The 20,061-nt window shown below is 35.0% G+C and overlaps 3 protein-coding genes across 3 annotated transcripts in view; 1 reads left to right on the top strand and 2 right to left on the bottom strand.

Moving 5' to 3' along the window:
- Positions 1-16,248, bottom strand: part of LOC128259674 (rab11 family-interacting protein 4B) — a 47,524-nt gene extending 31,276 nt beyond the window's left edge. The window contains 5 exon segments of the mRNA XM_052992203.1: positions 3,991-4,035; positions 4,999-5,067; positions 5,745-6,033; positions 6,120-6,272; positions 15,566-16,248. Coding sequence (XP_052848163.1) covers positions 3,991-4,035; positions 4,999-5,067; positions 5,745-6,033; positions 6,120-6,252 — 536 coding nt within the window. The 5' untranslated portion in view covers positions 6,253-6,272; positions 15,566-16,248.
- LOC128259684 (uncharacterized) lies at positions 825-1,797 on the bottom strand. The gene is made up of 2 exons (XM_052992219.1): positions 1,469-1,797; positions 825-1,407 (listed from the first exon to the last, which is right to left on the bottom strand). The coding sequence occupies exons 1-2, from the start codon at positions 1,685-1,687 to the stop codon at positions 964-966; spliced, it is 663 nt and encodes a 220-aa protein (XP_052848179.1). The 5' UTR covers positions 1,688-1,797; the 3' UTR covers positions 825-963.
- Positions 16,249-16,981: 733 nt separating the features above from the next.
- LOC128259752 (ORM1-like protein) lies at positions 16,982-18,346 on the top strand. Its single transcript, XM_052992304.1, has 3 exons — positions 16,982-17,252; positions 17,312-17,463; positions 18,144-18,346. The coding sequence occupies exons 1-3, from the start codon at positions 17,076-17,078 to the stop codon at positions 18,277-18,279; spliced, it is 465 nt and encodes a 154-aa protein (XP_052848264.1). The 5' UTR covers positions 16,982-17,075; the 3' UTR covers positions 18,280-18,346.
- The last annotated feature ends 1,715 nt before the right edge of the window (positions 18,347-20,061 follow it).

The raw sequence follows: 20,061 nt of genomic DNA, 5'->3' as shown, positions 1-20,061 counted from the left end.
AACGATCGAATAATTAAACTGAAAATTACATAAATTTATAAAATAAAAAATATTCAATATCTATATTATTTATGTAAAACGTAATAAAAGTTCAAAAAATTAAAATACATTCATGTCGTTACACTCCTTTATAGAACATGCCAATATATCAAAAACCCACGGTGTCATCCTTTTGTTTTTCTCAATATTATGTTACAAGATTTTACATTAACAGAGGTAACTTCGACAACTTAATCTGGCAGCTCTTCTGCAGACTCTGCTCTTTTCCACGCAACTTGTTGGCTGCCAACATGTTGCCTGGCGAAACTAAAAACTAAAACCATACAACATCAACAAATTTGGCGAACAATGAACATTCTCAAGTATCTATTAGTTTGTGACTACCTCAAACCGATGCCAAATTGGCGACAGACGGAACTTTCAAACGGATTTCGGCTGCCAAATCATTAAAATGCAGGCAAGAAAAAAACGTGGAATTGTAGCCGAGTCTGCCAATTAGCCAAGAAATTAAGCCAACTGCCAACAAACTGGTGCACCTGCAAAAGTGGCTTGGAAAATGCCTCGATTAGCCGGTCACCTTAAGGTAAATTGAGGGCCAAAACGGGTAGACTTGGCAATTATGCACGGGAAAATAGAGATACACAACGAAAAAGGTGGGAAATACTTCCAAAGGCAATTGAAAATCAATTAAAGATAAACTTTTGAAGGCAAGATTGTCAAGGCTGCATCAAGGCTAAAAAAAGGAAAACTATCCAAATTAGTTAAACTTTTCAGGCTTAAAAAATCAGAACAAAACTTGAAAAGTTAAAAAAAAAAAAAATGAATCGGGACATTTTTTTACATATTATCATAATGATACAAATTTTTACAAAACATATATTGAGGTAGAAGCCTATATTATAATTTGAATTCATTTATAGTTTTAAAGTACAGTCAAGTATCCCAATGGCGAACAACAACAATCTACATTCTCCGTTCTGCAGTAGAGCCTGGAATGGATTGGCGTCTACGCACATTTCTTTGCTCCACGTCTGTATATTCGTTTAGATCACGTGGATTTTGAGATAGCATACGTCTGGGTTTGGGTTGAACAAGGGGCTTGTTCACAGATTGGGCTTGTTTTGCTGGAACTTTTTCTACAGGCAGTGCTTTATTTTCGTCTAAGGAATTATCCTGAGGTTCGGGGTCTGGATTCTTGGTAGCTGACTCAGATTCTTGAGGCTCCGGTGGTGGGTTTTCCTCATCCTCGTCGGTCCCCCTCTCAAGAAAGGCATCAATAACCTCGTTAGAAATACTTGCAACGGGCTTGGACACTAAGGTAGCGTTGAGGGCGTCTTGCAACATGACCATATCCTGGCTCACAAACTGAACACGATCTCTCAGCAACTGGATCTCCGACATGGGCACCTGGGGAAACCCCCATTAAAACAGAGGGCCTCTAGTTTATGAACCTCATCAACCAACTCACTTCTTTCCATCTACGCCTAAGCTTCTTAAATATCATCCAAGAAAGTCCAATCAGGAAAATGGTTAGGACCACCAGATAAGTTGGTGATCGATCAGATACCAAGAATTTCCACAGATCAAGGCCCTTGAGCATAAACCAGCAAACCGATTGCCAAGCATGACAGTACGGTGATATCTTCACCGATGTTTCAAAGTCAATTTTCTGGCGGTAGTCCCACATTTTATGGCTAAATTTTTGTTGATTTTGATCAAAAATTTTGAATGACTTACAAAGAAAACAGAACGCTGCTGACTGGAGGTACAAAACTGAACTGAAACATTCAGCAATTTGTACAACGTTAAATTCTCTGATTGCTAGGCTAAATATATTTTTCAACATTTTCTTTGTTAAAATTTTTTTGATTTTTTAAATGGTAAACCTTTTCATTGAGCTAAATTTTTTTTTGAAAACAAATAGGTTGTGGAATTTTCCCTATTCCCTTTCCATTTTCAGATTTAAATCTTATAACTCTTCCCACAAATTTCCCTTAATTGTTCTCGGTTCTTTAAATGCATTTTCCCCCTCCGTTTCCCAGCGCAGCTTTGTTGAATGTTGATTGCCAAGTGCAGAGACTGGGCGAAACATGTTCCCAGCAGATGAGCAAAAACAAAGGCATTTGCATGACAAATTCAAGTCGGCCAGAGTTGTAGTCACTTTGAAAAGAGGAGAAGCCATGGGAACATCAAGGTCCGGAAAGTTGACAGAGCATCCACAATTTACAGCCTGCGTGGGGTTAACTTATTTGCACACGCCTTAAATGCAGAGGAATCTAATTATTTTTGCAGATTTCTCGCATTGTTTCAGTCGTAGACAAGTTTTAAAGCAGGTTAAGCGAGATTGATTATTTTGTTTACCAAACCATCTCAATGAAATTATACTGTTAAAATTATAGAGACCATAAATTATCATATTGTCACAAATCGATATAGGATAATATAGTTTTTATAGTTTTAAAAACAAAGCTTTTTAAAAACAAGCAGAAACCACACAATTTGGGTTTTCTTTAAACGACTGAATTTCGGAATTGCTGATTTGCTGTTCCATACGAACTCAACTGGCTGAAATTTTTAGAAAATCAACAACAAGAAAATTTGTTTTGAATTGCTGAGAAGCCAGGGTAGTCGCTCTTTCCTACTAAAATTGAGAAGGCAACTTGGTCTCAAAATGAATGTAGTCACCAAATGCATGTAAATATTATGTGGATATTTTTATATCCATTAGCAAATTATTATTAAATTCAAGCAAAAACAAAGACAAAGAATGCTTGGGCTATTTAAAAACAAGAGTTGTAACGGATGTTTGATGAAACAGCTGTTTGACAATTTCAACAGGTAATATTTCAAATATTAAAATTATTATATTGACTTAAGTATATAAGGCAAATGAGCGATGAGCGGTATCGATGCATATATCAACATCTTTTGAATTTACCAAACTGTGTTTATTTTGGGTCACATTTTTTCGCGACTTGACAAAAGTGCCGGCCTAAATTCTGAAGAGTAAACAATTGCCGCAAGTTAAACCTGTTTCTGGACCCTCTCACTTCATTTCCTCCGATCGGCTGAACGAAAATATAAATTCCAACGGCATGACAACCCCAGCGAGTCAGCAAAACTCGTAAGCCAAGTCAAGAGGAAGGAGTTGGCCAAAAGGAGGGGCGAGAAGGAAAGACCCCCATCTTCTACCTTCAACCTTTTCACTCGGTACCGAGAAGAGTTCACAAAAGCGGCCAAACAACTTTTGGCCCGAGAAGATGTCAGTAGGAAACACGGTCGCCAGTTGACAAGCAGAACTGCCAAAGGAAGTTATATAAATTCTAGCAGATCCAATCTCAGAGCTCGCATTGTATTAACTAACATCTCTTGCTATTAATCTGATATATTTATTGGCTTTCGTTATGGTCTCAGTTGCAATTAAGTCCTAGAGAAGTGAGCAATTTTTTTTCGTTGTAACTTTTATGACAGCCCGCAGGCAATAATCATAAATTTCGGATTTTGGGGCTGGATGGTGGAAAGAAAGCTCTTGAAAATTACCCAATTGAACAGTCGGTGGTACAACAATTGAAACAGGCGAAAAAGATGGGAACGGACTGATAACTAATTTCGGCAGAGGAAAAATAAGCAATAGAGTAACTCAACTAATGGAAAATTGGGAAAAATTTGAGCAAACTAATAACCCAAATTTACAAACTTGAAAAATAGACCCCAAGAAATGAGTTCGTTGGTGATGAAAACAGTTTTTCCTTAAATCAGATAAGGTAATTTTTTTTCCTAAAACAAAACCAAAAATATATACAATCATTATGTCATTAAGTGATATTTTACCGTTCTATTTTACATACCAATATGATTATTTAAAAATTAAGTATAATATTGTATATACAAATCAATAAACCAAAACCAAAATGGGTCAAAAATGGGGGTTATGACATTTATGAAGCTCTACATGAAAACCCAAATAAAAATATTTTTTAGATGGCTTACTGTCTCATGGATCCCCAACGACGCTGGGACAAACTATCGGGATTGCTGTAAGAAAAATGTTTATCAATTGGGGGGAGCGAATTTAATTGTATTTATTTGAATTTATTTTAAGAAGAAAACGTATTACCTAGGCACTTCATATTTATTGTAAGATTTACAATTTAAAAGGCTATATAAATAATGGTGTCAGTTGGTTTAATAGTTTCAAAAGTAAAGCCAAATAAGAAGACAGAGTTATTTTTAAACTTCAATAGACGATTTGGACAAATCGAAATATTTTGTAGGATACGAAATATCAACAATATTCTCATCTATTTTCAATGTTGTATGTGAATAAAAATAAAGTTCTACTGTTGTTCATAGTTGATTATTAAAAAATATATATTTAATCTAAGTAATATTTGTTGTAAACAACATACCATATTATAATAATATGTATGTCTGGGATCAAATGAATCTTCATCACGGTATAGTTTAAGAGAGTTAACCGACTCTCTTACGATCAGGTGAATTGTGAACTCACCACGGCTTTAGCCGTGTTGAACAAAGGCGGAAACAGTCAGAAAGAGACGGGAGAACACGACTAGAAAGAGAGGCACGATCGCTGTGATGTGAGAGATTCCAAAACCCGAAGACAGAGACACGCATGAATCACGGCCCAAAGCGTTTCATGTGCCCAAGACAGAGCATAGAAAAAACTGGTTTCAGCCTGTGTATGCATTTTTTATGCCACACACACAAACTAACGTGGAAACTGACAAACACAGGTTTAAAAAAAAGAAAAGGTTAACTATTCAAATACGATTTTTTATGTTGCCTCGGACAGACAAATTGAGAGTTTTGAATTGATGAAGTCTCTGGGCCTGGCCAGTTTTATTTTCTGTTCACGGCTATTACGTATTCAGCCCGATTATGTGTGCAACCTTATAAATGTCTGACAACTAAGGAAATTCGCATTCGCTTCGATTTCCATTTTGGGAGGTGGACCGATCAAATGAGCGAGATTACCTGGTGGGAGTACGTCTCAGACTGCGCCTGGCCCAATTGTCCCGGGGCATTATGTTCAGCTCGTCATCACTGCAACAATGAAAACAAGTTAATAAAGTGTCAGCAGTGTTAACAATAGAAATATATGAGACATTTAAGTGTCATATAGTTCCAGGAATTAGATTCAGACTATCTACATAAAATTAATTTGAAAAACCTCATGTTCATAACATGACAGAAGTGAATTATTTACAAAAAGTAAAAAGCTATGGTTTCAAAATGTATAGTTCACACGTTACAGCTATTCCAAATAGTTATATGAAAAAATTGTTTCAAATTTAAGAAAAAAACATTTAAAAAACATAAATATTTCGATGGTAGCGTTAAAACTGGAATAACATTAAATATTAATGAAATTAATTAAAATTAAAACTAATATTGGTTTTTATTATTATTGATAATATTTCATCGAATTTGTTAAAATAGGTTAAACAATGCTTAAATTTGTAAAAAATTATAATAATTAAAGTATTAATCTTTACAAATTTAAATAATATAATAATTACAGTAGTAAAGAAGTTAAGTGCATTTGAAATTTAATCAATATGTATAATTTGTTCTGATTTAAATGCATTTCATCGATAATTAATTTCGTTCCAATCCAATTTTAGCTCATGCTATTAAAAGTAATCAAATTCTAGAAAATTTGTCTATTTTTTGTTTGTGATACTTTTGAAATGTCATGTATTAAACGTTTAGGAACTTACTCTTGGGGTGTAGATGAACCGACATGTGGGGCCAAATCGAGTTCGATGCCAGTGCTGCCATTTAAATTGTTATTTCCGTCGTTAGAGTGCCCACTGTGGTTATGCTGTGAGCTCGCGTTTCCTACGCTCAGATTGTCATTATTGTTATTAATAAGGTTGCTGTTGTTGTCGCTTCCATTGGAATTGGAACTGCGGCCTTCACGAAGTTGGGTGGGATACTCGTTCTCACCATAGCCCTCAAAGGATTCGCCATCCGAAAGCGAGGAACACTGGGATTTGGCTACGCCCGCTGTGGTTTAAACATTTTTTTAGTTTAAAAAATATATTTTAAATCAAATTATTGTATATATATTATTGTAAATGTTTAGCTCATACCTGTGCTGGAAGGCGGGCTGCTGGGAGTGGGACTACTATCGCCGGACATCGTCTCTGCATATAGAAAGTTATTTGTGTTAGCCTTTATCGACGCATTTCCGTTGGGCAACTGAATTCGGGGCATAGGCGCCATTTTGGGGAGGAAAACTGCAGCTGCAAAAAGAAATAAAAGGTTTGAAATTTAAAGCTGGTTGTCTTCGGAATGTATTCAGATATTCAATTGCCTACAGACATGACATGCAGGTCAATAGGTCAAAGTGCTAAACCAACTTTGACGTGCAATTGCAAAAAGTTTAGCGAAAGCTCAAAACACGAATCCATCTAAGACTAGCTTATTGATTGGAAACTTAAAGGGAAAGTAAGTTTGTCCTTAACTACCTAGAACACTTACTGAAATGAAAACTGTTTTAGCAGATCAATATACGAAATCTTTTTTCATTCCTATATCTTTCTAAATGAATAGACAGCCAAAGCAACTTCACGTTCAATATCCAAATAAAGTACTATACATATGGGTTTGCTGATTGTACTTCCTGCTTTATCAAAATTTGTCATTCTGTTTAGAAACAGCCTTCAACAGGTGCCTTTTCCGCTTCCGGCAAAAAGGAAAATAAAAATTATCAGCCCAAAACGTCATTAAGTAAATTGGCTCGGGGCTTGACGTGGACATTACTTCCCTTACTGGTCACCTGCATTAGTCCCCACTTTCCCCTCCCTTCAATTACCCAAAACTTTGAGCCATGACTAAGGGCCTAAGTACTTTTATAGAAGTCCCGCGATCTAAGCGTGAGTAATTACCTATATTTCTTTTTTAATTGGTCTTGCCTATGCCTTGCAACAGTTTTCGAGTTTCTTTCGTGAGTTTCACGCTTTCGTTTCTTTTGGGCATTGTCACAAAACTGAGGTGGGTGTAAAAGGCAGATGGAGAAGGCAGAGTACAAAAATCTATAAATACTGTACGTACACAATTGGTCGAGTGTTGATGGCTGACTGATTGATATGTCAGGGCCGTTAGTTGTAGAAAGCAGAATTGGGTCAACTTTTGTTTTGGGGATTAGGTAAAATTACAATGACAAGTACGAAGATTTGGTCAAAAAAAAGGTTAAGCAACAAATGATAAGAAACAAATTTACAATATTTCAAAGAGAATGGTGGGAGTATTAACAAGCCATGTAATCAAATTATTTTTTATTTTTCATCTAACAAATGCAGAAGTGTTTATTCGTTTAATTTTAACATTATGCATTTTTAGGAGTGTCGTTCTTTTATCTCTGCATTTTAAGGAATGTCATTATTTTATCTCTTCACACAATTTTCTCATAAAAAACAAATTAATTAAAACTACACAGCTTATTATGGCAAACCCATCAATTTCATAATAAGCCAACCATAAAGTTGTGATTAAGTATCGATTGTCTGCTTAATTCGATGCAAAACGTTTTCAGCTGGAATAATATGCAATAATGAGCATAAATATGTGATTAATCAGAAGTGCCTCGAAGAGTGAAGTTCGAAAGAAAGCAAAGAAAATAGTAAGCAACAACCGGCAATCAAATCCAATGAAATCAAATCAAATACACCATTGACCAAAGGAGGTTACTTGGTGGGAATGCAAAAGCAAAAGAGCAACGAACTTTGGGCGAACCCAACGAAAACAACAACTGTGCACTGAAAAAATCGATGAAAGTTACTCAAAATGAAACAAAGTTAAAACAAAAAACCGCACAAAAAATGTTTTTTTCCCTTATGCAATGTTTTTCTTGGCTTTGATTGCTTTGCATAATGTTTTTGAGTTGGGCGTGAGTTTTTCTTGTGAGAGTTACCACCCCCGAGGGTTCACATGGCTGACAGGTATGTCACTTGACTAACTTGGCTAATTCCTTTTGGTATTGCTACGAGGTTCAGTGGGTATTTTCATATAATATATTTTTACTTTTTATTTTAAAACACACCGTTAAAGTTAACATTAAAATAAAGAGCACAACACATTTTCGAAAGCAACACGTATACCAGTAATTTAAAGTTGATTTTCATTACAAAAAATGTAAATATTTTTATTTTAAGAATTTATTCTTAATTTATTCTTAACTGATTTTTTCCTCACGAAAAATATGTTTCTTAATACAATTTTTTGGTACATCGTTTAGCAATATTTGGTTTTTGGGTATGATGTAAATTAAATTGTACAATGCAACTGGGAAATGGAAAGCTCAAAAAAGTTAGGTTGACTAAAATCGAATTTTTGAAATTCAATGGAAGGGTATTTTGAAATTATAGACTAAAAAACTAAAGTTTTTTTTTTTTTGGAAATTATGTTTGTAATACAGAGAAGAATACATTGCTAGCTCTAGAAAGTAACCTACGAACGATCGGAAAATTAACTGCATATAAAATTAAGAAATATTTGTATTGGTTTTTTTTTTTGTTAAAACAAATAACAAGTTTATATTTGTATATTGTATATTTACACAGAATATACAAGGTATAAAAACCTCGGCTTAACGTAGTAATCTTCCTTGCTTGTACCTTCTATTACAATCTAAGCCACAGTTGTTAATGCAAATGGCAATCTCTTTGCCAGCTGGTTTGGTCACAAAAAAAAAACAAGAAATAAATACACAACCATCTAGGCAAGAAATGCAGTTAGAAGCAACCGAACCGCTTGGTTTACAGTTACTACAGATGCTCAAGGGGCCTTAGCTTTTCAGAGCTTCCCATGAGTTTTCCCCTCCGCCCATTGAGATTATAAAATATATTTCCCATGAACAGTTTTCTTTTGTTTTCAGCATCGTTGCAATCGCCGTTACCTGATATGCAAAGTAAAGTAAGAAATATTTGAAATAGAAATAAATGAATAAAGAATTGTGTGAAATTTCAAAACAAAAGGGAGATAGATATGTATAACGAGGCAAACATTGTCGTGATAAACTTGTGTTGAGCTCCCAGTAGAGATTTCAAACATGCAAACGTTTTTAGGAGTCCAAAAAATCTATTGCAAATGTTTGCTGCTGACAGTTGTCCATATACTAATAATTACTATATATAATATAATATTTTATTTATTTATTTATTTATATTTTTATTACCTTTCTAATTAATGAATGTATTGCATAGGGGATTAAGGGGTTTAAATATTAATGATACACAAATTTATAATTCCAAATAGATAAATCTTTTTTCTTTAAATTATCTTTATTGCATGTGTAATCTCACCCATATTCCCCCTTTAGCCATGCGACCCAATCCAGCCTTGAACCAATTTCTCAGGCCACTTTCGATTCATTAACGGCAACAATACCACCGCATAAAATGGGGCACTGCAGTTCATAAGGCCGAACCATTAGCCATATGCTAAAGATCAAAAACCCGTTCCCGCCCCCGCCAAAATTGAAAAAAACTCAACTCAACTCTATATGGAATTGTATAATTATAGCACAAGCTGTAAATTGGAGGGGCGGTGCGCTGACAGCATGAAACTGAGTTTCGGTTTTATTTCTATTAGATGTTATCCGAGACTTGACCAGCTGGCTGCCCTCCCCCGATTTTCCCCTTCCATCCACTTTATGACTAATAAACTTGAACTTGTGCGAGAGACAACAATTGAAAAATTGAACCGATGAGAACCGAGAAAGAAAAAGGGGGAGCAGTATCCACCAGATTGTTCAATTACTTGTCAGTTGTTTTGTCACACACATGTAATCCATCCATCCATCTATCTCAACAATTATGCAGATGTTGTGTTGTGTTGCTCACGCAATAATACTTGGGGATTATGGAACCGCACGTACCAAAATACAAGATAGAAGAACCAAAGGAAGCTCATTAAAGATTTCAAGCCATGTGGCAAATGGGCGAGTTCGAATTCGATCCGATGCCGATAGTGGATTGCACATTTCAAGAGAACAATTCCAAAAATTCCTATGAAAACCCCAATTAAAGCGAAGAAAGTGCGGAGATTTCGACAGATCCTTTTTCTCAAGTGGCAACAGATGCCGAGATTTTTCAACTACCTGCTCAAGAGATCGCATCTCATCGATAAGCAGGAACAGCTGTTTTTCAATTAGTGTTGCTCGGCTCAAAAAAAAATCTTTTACTTTTATAACTCTGCCAAATCTTTTCGAAATTCGAAAAAAATATAATGAAGTGGTGAACGTGTTTAACGTAGAAAAACGAGAATTCTTTATAAACCGCAATGCATTTCAAATATAATACGTGCTCTTAGCTAAATATTCAGCGGCACAGTAATCAATTGGTTAAGTAACTAACAAAGGCAATGGAAACGCGTTGAGGGATTTATCTGACACTTTAAATTTATACAAAATCATGTTTCGATTTTCATTTTCACACTTTTAACTAAATAATTCAAAAGTGTAATGCTAGTGCCGAAAATATAGAAATCTTAAATATTTTACTTTAATCTTGAAACAAACACAAAGAGGCAAAAATAAAATGGCGTACCAACATTTTATCTTCCATTTAACCCTCAAATAAGCTTATCTAGAAAATTAGCTCCCAAAGTAAACGCCCCACATAAACAACCAAAAAACGCCCACAAAAAACAGACACAGTAAAATAACAATCAAAGAAAAAGACAAAAACCAAATCCAAAGCGGTTGAAGCAATATTGATGAATTATACAAAACACAGTCTGGAAAAACAAAGAGGAAAATTTTGTTACAACACTTGAATTGGAAAAATTGGGTCATTGGGGGGAGTGAAATGAAGGGGAACGTGATGGAACTTAACAATGAAAAAGCGACAAAAGCTAGGAAAAAGAAAGCAATTAAGTGAAAATATTAAGAGAAAATGATATTCTAAGTCGAGATTTTGATAAAAATTGATTCCTTTTACGAATGTTTTAAAGTATTTATAGTATAAGGACATGATTAACAAATTTCAGTTTATATCTTGACAAATTCAATAGTGTAGATAAATGTGATTTTTAATCTTTTAATCTTTGATCTTTTAATCCTTATGACGCTGACACGCACTGTAAATCGTCATCCCACTGTGTTACTTTGAAATCAATTAGTAAGTCCACGACACATCTGAATCAACTAAAAGACAAATCTCATTTGCGCCTATGTTGACATATTTTATTTTAGCTCTGTGAATTTATTTTTATGCCTTGAACTGTCGGCACCCATGGAGAAACTCCCTCCCAATGTCTTCCTCCTCTAGTTTGCACTCTATTTCTGATCCGGTGAATGCTTCGCTGGCAGTTCCCGCTAATTTGTGTCTTTCCCCGCAGGTTTTAAATTCTCCGGGCGCACACAAAAAGCGGAAGCCAAGGAGACCCGTGGAGAGTCCACAAGAGCGAAAATTCCACGTCAGGTTTTTGGTGAATGCCTTTGCTGAATGAATAATGAGGCGGGCGTGCCGTTCCTTGTTTAACTGGGAGTGTGGAGGAGGTGAGGGGGCTGAAGAAAGCCCGGCATATTCTGCAGACTTGTCTGCGAGATCTTACAGGGAAGATCTGAGGCAGGTCAGGAAAATCTGGCCTGCAAACACAAATCAGACTAGAGGTATTTCTATAAAAAAAATATATTCTGAATTGATTTGAATCTAAAAGAAGTAATAAGTATTTAAGAATTTAATTTATTAGAACATTAGAATTTCTGAAATTTAGTGCTTTATAAACCTTTTTGTTCCAAACTTAAATGAAAATAGTAGAATGTAATTAAATAAAATTTATAGAAAACTATTAAAAAAAGTACTTAAATAATTACGCGTAAGTTATATAACAGTTTCATAATAATTTATTACTATTTGATACGACTTTATTAATATTTCCTACTTTTATTTAAATTAGTTCATTAGATCATTCGAATTTCTTGAATTTAAGGCTTTATAAGCTTTTTGTTTCAAGCTTAAAATAAATAAATTAATTAATTAATTAAATTTATAGAAAACTAATAACATATAGAAGATGTTCCTTATCATTACGCGTAAATCAAATTACAATTCTTTAATTTATTACTATTATTTAACTTTATTTATAATTCATACTTTTATTTAAATAGTACTGACAAAATTTTCATGCTTCAATAACTCAGTTGAATTACCTTTCGCTCCAGCTTAAATTAATTCAAGCATGTCAAACAAGCCCTAGTTAGTGTATTTAGTCAAAAGTAAATACGGAAGTCTACACCAGATATACATATGTACAATGTACATATGTGCATATGTGATGTAGTAAGATGCACCGACAACAACAAAGATGAAAAGCAGGCACACACATTCAACCGCCTGGCAACACATGACAGAACAACAATTGAGAAATAAAAACACAGTCAACAAAACACACTGTCATAAAATGCGACACCTGTTTAAAGTTGTGGAAGTCCCCTCCCCCACCTCCCATGCAGCACCCTCCTTCTCCATCCTGCCCACCTTTTGAGTTCTTTTCGTGTGTTTGCAATGCATTTCATTTACCGCAATTATTTACTTTGGCTAGATGCGGGCTCTTCAAAAAGGTAGAAGAACCAAATGTGGAAAGAGGATTTCCTCACAAATTACACTGAAAAAAATAAACTGCAGCTTTCGTTACGCGAAGTCAGTAAAACTCAAACTAATTTTACTGGTAATAGAGTAAAATATGTTTTATTAGTCGAAGTCTAAAAGGCTTAAAATGTGTTATTTTGTTTAATTACATTTTAATTTAATATAAATTTTTGAAAGAAATATTTATTTTAGAAACTATTGTGTGTTCTTTTTGTCTACGATTACTCAAGCTCGAAGTTTAAAAATAAAAATATTCATCTTTCTGTCTTAAATATTCATCAGCGTTATTGATCAAAATATTTCGTGGTTTTTAGAAGTGTAAGTAGTATATAGAAAACTTAATTGAAAGATTCTTCTTTTTTGGTGCATTGAACCGGCGGCACAGGTGGAAGAAGAGGAAGTTGAAGAAGCGGCATTCGACCCAGTTTGATGGAATGGCATTTGAATGCATTTCCATTTGAGCCCCTCATTCAGTCAGTGGGTCGATCAACGAGTGTTTACCAGGTTGTTGTTTAAACCAATTAAATGTCAATTGGCGACGTCATCTGGCTCTTCAATCAGCCTTTCATTCAACCCCTCCGGAGAGCTTTTCCCACCCCCATTCAAACAAGTTTCTGGCGCAATTGAATTCTTTCACATACTGTCTTCTCTCCATTCTTCTCCTTTCCTCCTTTTCATTCTTGTTTAGGTTTTGGCACACTAACAATAAAAGCAACAACTGGCACGAGTTCTCTCGTCATTGCCTTGTTTATAAACAAAAGAAAAAAAACCGACGTGAAATAAAATTAAAAGAAATACGAAATCTTTTTATTTCAACTTGTTTACCTTGAATCGCCTCGAATTGAAGTTCAAGCAATTAATTACACTCAATTTTAGCTACAGTTTTTTTTTCGTTTTCTTGCTTTTGCATTTATTGCAATTTGCTTAATACGATTTTTGTAAAAGGCTTCCCAATATAATAATTAAAATATTAATGACTTTTTGGTTTCATTTGTTATGGTAAAAAATTGAAAGGGAATATTTAATGGCAATAAATTATTTTAAATTATATGTTAAGATAGGAAATATCAATATCTCATAAAGGTATTTATGTACAAATAACAAGTGCAAGTCTAATTATGATTGTATTTTATATTTCGTGTTCCTTGTTTATATCTTATTGTTTTTATGCCTTCATAATAATTTAATTAAAATATTAATAATCATAGGGGCAACAAATTTGAAAGGGAATTTCCGGCAATGAATGTTTACAAGTTAAAAGTATAAAGATGTTTTTTAAGACACCCCAACTGAAAATTATAAACAATACGCAAGAAAAAAACATGACTAAAGCCGCATAACTGTGCCAAGGCAAAATACCCCAAGCCAGCAGCAAAATGTATTTCTTTCTTGGTTTTTCTCTTTTGCTTATTGCCCAGTATTGTTTTTCTTTTTCTTTTTTTTTGGCAGACTTTGCAAAGTGCAAATGTGAAACGAGAACCTCTAAGCCATGTTAAACAGAGGCCAAAATGAACTTAGGGGAAATGGACGCACTTACAACCCAAAAATATCAAATTACACCGTGCAGCATGATGCAATCGAAAGAGGAAGCAGCTGCCTCTGCAGATTTTCCATCTTTGCCCAAGTGGATCTCAGATTACTAAGGGAAAAACAGAAGATACTTAAGTGCAAGATGAGCCACTTGTGGGGCTGTGTATCCTGTACGATAAGGAAAGGGCAGGTGGTCCGGAAATAGTTGACATAGCCGGGCACTGTAATTAATTAATCGGTGGCATAACTTCCTCAAACTCCAAAAACCACAAAAGCCCAGGAAAAATTGAGTGGGCGGGAAGAAACAAAGCCAAATAGCAAATAAACAAAAACAAAAAGTCAACGATGTCTCCGGCTGGCACGAACGTGGCTCAAACCCACAACAAAAAGCGTTGAGAGAATTGCAAGCGCAAAAACAAGGGGACCACCAAAATCAACAAATAAAAACAATTGCGAATTTTCGCATACGTGGAAATGTTTCAACTGTCCCGCACACAAACACACTCTCCAAATAAATATATGAGCAAAAGTCGTTTACTTAATTGCCCAAAAATAAAGAAAGTCGATAGCTAGTAAACTTTTTCAAATGGCATTCGAGAATCAATAAAAATGCGTGACGTTTTGGAAAAGGCCAAGAAAATAATTCACTATATCATTTAAGAGTCACACAGTCTCAAAGTCAACAATTTAATTGTTGATGACTTCACAAAATAATTTATTGTTAAAAAATGTTGGCATTTTTAAGCATGACATATATCTCGGGAGATTTTAGTTTTTAGTTAAAATAGTTTACATAGTTTGGCTTGAAATTTAAAAACGAAAAATTAATCAATAAAATGCTAAAAAAAATTTAATATTTTAAATTAATATAATTAACACTATTGTTTCCGGAAAGCAAGTAAATAAATAAGAATATTTTTAAGCATTTGCTTTTAAATTGCAATTAAATTAATATGAATTCATATATAAACATTGGTAGGAACATTAAGATATACATATATAAAGTTATTAAATTACATTAATTACTCCCACCATTTCGTACTAAAATAATTTTTTTCGGAACATCACTAACTTGTTTTAATGACTAAAGAGAGGAAAAATGCTCGAAAGTAAATATAACTTTGAGCAGAGTAGATATCAGATAAGATGAGATCATTGGGGACCATTATAATAGAAACAATGTGAGAATGTGAGACATTTTTGTTAAAAAGATAACTAAAAAGGCTTTGCATCCAAAGTTTGAACTACAGAACTCAAGTTCTCCCCTTCACCAGTTAGCATTCCCAATTAGTTCTGGTTTTTGCGGTTTTCCCGATTTAGCTATGTATGTCGAAAAAAAGAAGAAAAACAGTGCTTTACAAACTTTTGCTAATTAGCAGCCGTTTTAAAAACAGTTAGTTGGGGCCACGCACCTGTTTAAATATATTTGCGTATCCAATTGGAGCAGACGACTAACTTTAACCGTTAGCGGGACATGAATTTGGTTAAAAACAAAAAGAAAAAAACTATTTGCACTTGGCGAAAAGCCACAACACAGTTGAAAAGTGGAAACACACACACGCGAGCATAGGTGAGAGTGAGATGGAGAGAGCCGGCGGAGCGCAACAGTTAGACTTGTTTTTGTTGTACATGTATTTGGTGCAGAACAGGTAGTTGCACAAATTATTGCCTAAAATCAGCTATTTGTCTTGTATTTCATTCGATCTGCTTGCACTTTCACTCAGATCGTCATTTTCCGCATATAAAAACACTTTTTGCTTTATATTTGTGTGTAAATTTGTAATTGTACGCGTGCGTAACGTTGGCAACGTCTTTAATTTATTTTATGGCTGTGATTTCGGGTTATTACTGTGGGAAATACCACCGCGCGCGCTCTATCGAAAATATGTAAATAATAAGTAAATAAAACTGTAAGTTCCGATGTGTATTTTTCGTTAGTCCAAAGTTTCCCGTATGGTTGATATATCTATAAAATTCGACTGCACGCGCGCAGCAGCATCAGCAAACGAACAACCTGTCTTGTGATTTTTAGTCTTTTTAAAAAACACGCTCCGTCACAACCGCCAGAGTTCACCTCCGATTTGTTTTTGTTTAACTTATAATGCTGAGAGTCCACTGTGACCATTCGACGTAAAATCCACCACTTGCAACACTCGCTCGCGGTATTTTCGAATGGTTGACAAACTACCCTACTAAGTGTGCACCTCCGGCCACACCGCCAAGTGGTGCACATTCGAATTAAAAAATATTGACATTGACGGTAGACAGTGGCAGTTAGAATTGGAAGCTTCATTTTTTCACCGTCTTCTCATCAATCTTCTTATCCGAAAAATTCCGATATTTCGTTAGTGCCACCATATGCAAGGATGGCGCCATTTTTGAATTTTTTTAAATATAAAACACTTTTTTGCATACAAATTACTGAAAACAAGAGCAAGCGCTGCAGATCCTGTTCCACATATAAGGGGGTTTGCTAGTTTTAAGAAACTGTTGTGGTCTTCTCAGTAAATTAGTCTTACAACCATATCAGCTCATTCTCCTTGCCATTCAGGTTGGCAAATGCCATTCAAAACTCACTCCTATTAATAGTTTCTAAATAATTTCGTTTGGATCGGGCAATAAATGGTACCGGGCAATAAATTTCCAACAGCTCTGCTGCGATTGGGTGTATGGGATTGAAGAATTATGGACAGTGGAAACAGGCTATACACCTGCTATTTTTATAGGTATTTTGCTGGCGAGTCTGATTTAGTGGAAACAGGCTATACACCTGATATTTTTATAGGTATTTTGCTGGCGAGTCTAATTTAGTATATTTCAGCGTAATGTTAGTAAGTTTACACGGTCATACTGAGCACAAATGACTATTTATGTTATGAACAACTGTTCGGGAGCAAAAGCAAATTAATTCAGCGGTGCAATATGACATCCATAGCAGGAGGCCACGGCGAGCCGAATCCGAACAGCTCCTGGCTGAGTGCCCGCGGGTTCTGGCTGGCCTACCTGCTAGGCCTGCTGTCGGTGCACCTTATCTTCTTATCAGTGCCCTTCGTGAGCATTCCTTGGGCTTGGACTGCCACCAATCTGCTCCACAATGCGGTAAGTGGAGTCCCCAGCTGCATCGACATCAAACGTAATCGCTCTGTGTCTGTGCCCAGGCCCACCTGTACTTCCTGCACGTCATCAAGGGCGCTCCGTGGCTGAGCACCGAGAATGACCCCAGCCGGCGATGGACACACTGGGAACAGATCGACGACGGCGTGCAGATGACCACCACCCGCAAGTTTCTCACCGCCGTTCCCATTGTGCTGTAAGTGCATTCCTAGTTTGGGTCACCGATGGATGAATGGGCCTGAATATGGGACCTGTGACCAGGGGGCTGTTTTTATAAGTTTTTACAGGAGTCTCGAGTCGAAAAATTAGAGCCGAAAACTAAATTCTAAAAATTATCAAGACAGGTAGCAATCTTTGGCAACCGAAGCTTATAAACCCTGGGAGCTATTACAAAAAAAACAATGTATTGTATATGTATTATACGTATTCAATCAATGAGATGAATTTCCTATGGCAGCTATGTACATGACATCGTTGTCCGATTTAATTGTAAAAGTAACAGTAATTCTGAAATGGAAAACCATTACTATATCTCGGAGCATATTGGTATAAAAAATAAAAAGTTTCAACCAGATTGCTTAAAAACTGGGAGTCTAGTTTGATAAGAAACGAACAGACGGACATGGCTACATCGACTCTCCTAGTGATACGGATCAAGAATATTTATACTTTCAGTTACTTTCGAACACCATAATTCATATTCATTTAAAAACATGACCTTAAACGTAGATTAAATATTTGTGTTTATTGAACTTGTAAGATATAAGATATCACAATTTAGTTGGAAGTTAAGTAACGATTTAAAAACGGGCCTTAGGTTAAAAAGAAAGTGCCTCGTTGAAAATGAACTATTTTATAACGATTTTGTTTTTACAGATTCCTACTTACTTGCTTGTATACCCGGAACAACACAGAACACTTCATTGCGAACTTTATATCCCTTGTAGTGGTCACGCTTCCCAAATTGCCGCAGTTTCATGGCGTACGATTGTTCAATATTAACAAGTACTAAAACTTGTTACATCGATTGGATTTAAAAATGTATATAACTAAAATGCTGGCTATTGTACTCAATTTGTAAATCATGTAAATATTCCTAAATATAAAAATACAAATAATTGTGTATATTTCTATTGAATCTTGATTTTCGAGGCCAAATGTTTTAGAAATTTTTATATACATTTGAATTTTTAAGAAGCAGACGAACTTAAAAGTTTAGTAAACGATCCAAACATGTTAGAGCTAAGCTTTTGTAATTACTTGCACATGAAATTAGTTTCATAGTACTGCACACCCACGGGTCAGCGATTTTCGCTTGCCCAAAATATTAGAAACGAAATTTTTTTCTGCACTGGCAAATTCTGGCAAATTGCTAAATGTGTAGTAAAGAAAAACCGAATTTTCAAATCTGGATTAAATTGTCCAGCTTACATTAAGGGTTATATATAATTTAATTTATTTATTTAAGGTTAATTATGAGTATCCGACCGAATTAGGAGTATTTTATATAGACAGGTATTTTATAATGTTTGCTGCGTTAAAACACTAACCATACATAACCATATGTTGTATGGTTAGTGATTAAACAACAACACATCAAAGTATGTTTTGCTAATTTTAAAGTTCTTTCTATCTTTTTTGTTTAACTTATTTTTAATTGTTTTTTTGTATATGCTTTTATGAATGAGCCAAGCATTTGAAGGGGCTAAAATAATTCTGATTTTATGAATTGGCTTATCGCGTATGTGAAAATATATTGGTCGTATTCAGCAGAACAACATGATTACTAACCACCGATGAATTATTTGCGATAGTTCTGCTGAAATTCTTCCATAATGTTCATTAAAAAAGGAGCGTTAAAACAGTACACTGCGTTTTCTGGATACATAATATGTATATATCTGCTAGCCTATATCGATGGTGTAAATGTCGATAATAATATATAATAAAAAACAAAGCAAAACAAGCAAAAATGAATTAATTAATGCGTAATGCGTATTCATAACGTTCAGCAGAATAAACTTGATCACTGAGTACTGATCCATCAGTGATCAGTGATCATGTTGTTCTACTGAATACGCCCATTGATAAATCGTATCAGCTCTTGCAATATTGTCAGTAATCTAAGTTGAGAGCGAATTGGTCACACTTGGAACAATTTTTCTTATCTTAATTATCGGAGTTGTATATTCGTGGTCAAGCTAACTTAGATTTGAAGGGTAAGCAAATGTTTATTTTAATTTTACATTGCCCACTGACATATATTTATTTGTAATTTGATCAGCGTTGACACAATGGAATCTCGAGAAGGAGTTTTTTGTAATCCCGAATTGGTGGAAAAGCTGAGTGCAGCAGTTAAAGAGTTTTTCACTTTACATGATCCTATTTTAAGAGTGAATGATTCATACAATATTAACATAATATTGAACAAAAATGGAATCGAGATAGGCATATCTGAAACAAAACTTGATCGAACAATGGAGCACAATCTTGAACAGATAGAAAATTTAAAAAAAACAATTGCCACTCAAAATACAGAAATTTTGAATCTTAAAGAAGAAGGGGCTAAATTAGAATCGGGTGCTAATAAAAACGATAAACAGCTGAGAGAGAAGATTGCCCAGCTGGAATACAAAGTTAGAACAGAAACCCCCAGCCCCAAAGTTATAAGTAGTTTTGACGATCCCCCCGGCAGATCTGGTTGGATTGTAATTCAGTGTCGTAAAACCGGACAGCTTGATTTCATTACGGAGAGCTACTTGTATAACATCGGCTTTGGTGATCCAAATAATGA

Source organism: Drosophila gunungcola (genome assembly GCF_025200985.1).
Source record: "Drosophila gunungcola strain Sukarami chromosome 3L unlocalized genomic scaffold, Dgunungcola_SK_2 000009F, whole genome shotgun sequence".
NCBI lineage: Eukaryota > Metazoa > Arthropoda > Insecta > Diptera > Drosophilidae > Drosophila > Drosophila gunungcola.
Note: the sequence above shows the minus strand (reverse complement) of the source record. Positions and strands in the feature narration are given on the sequence as shown.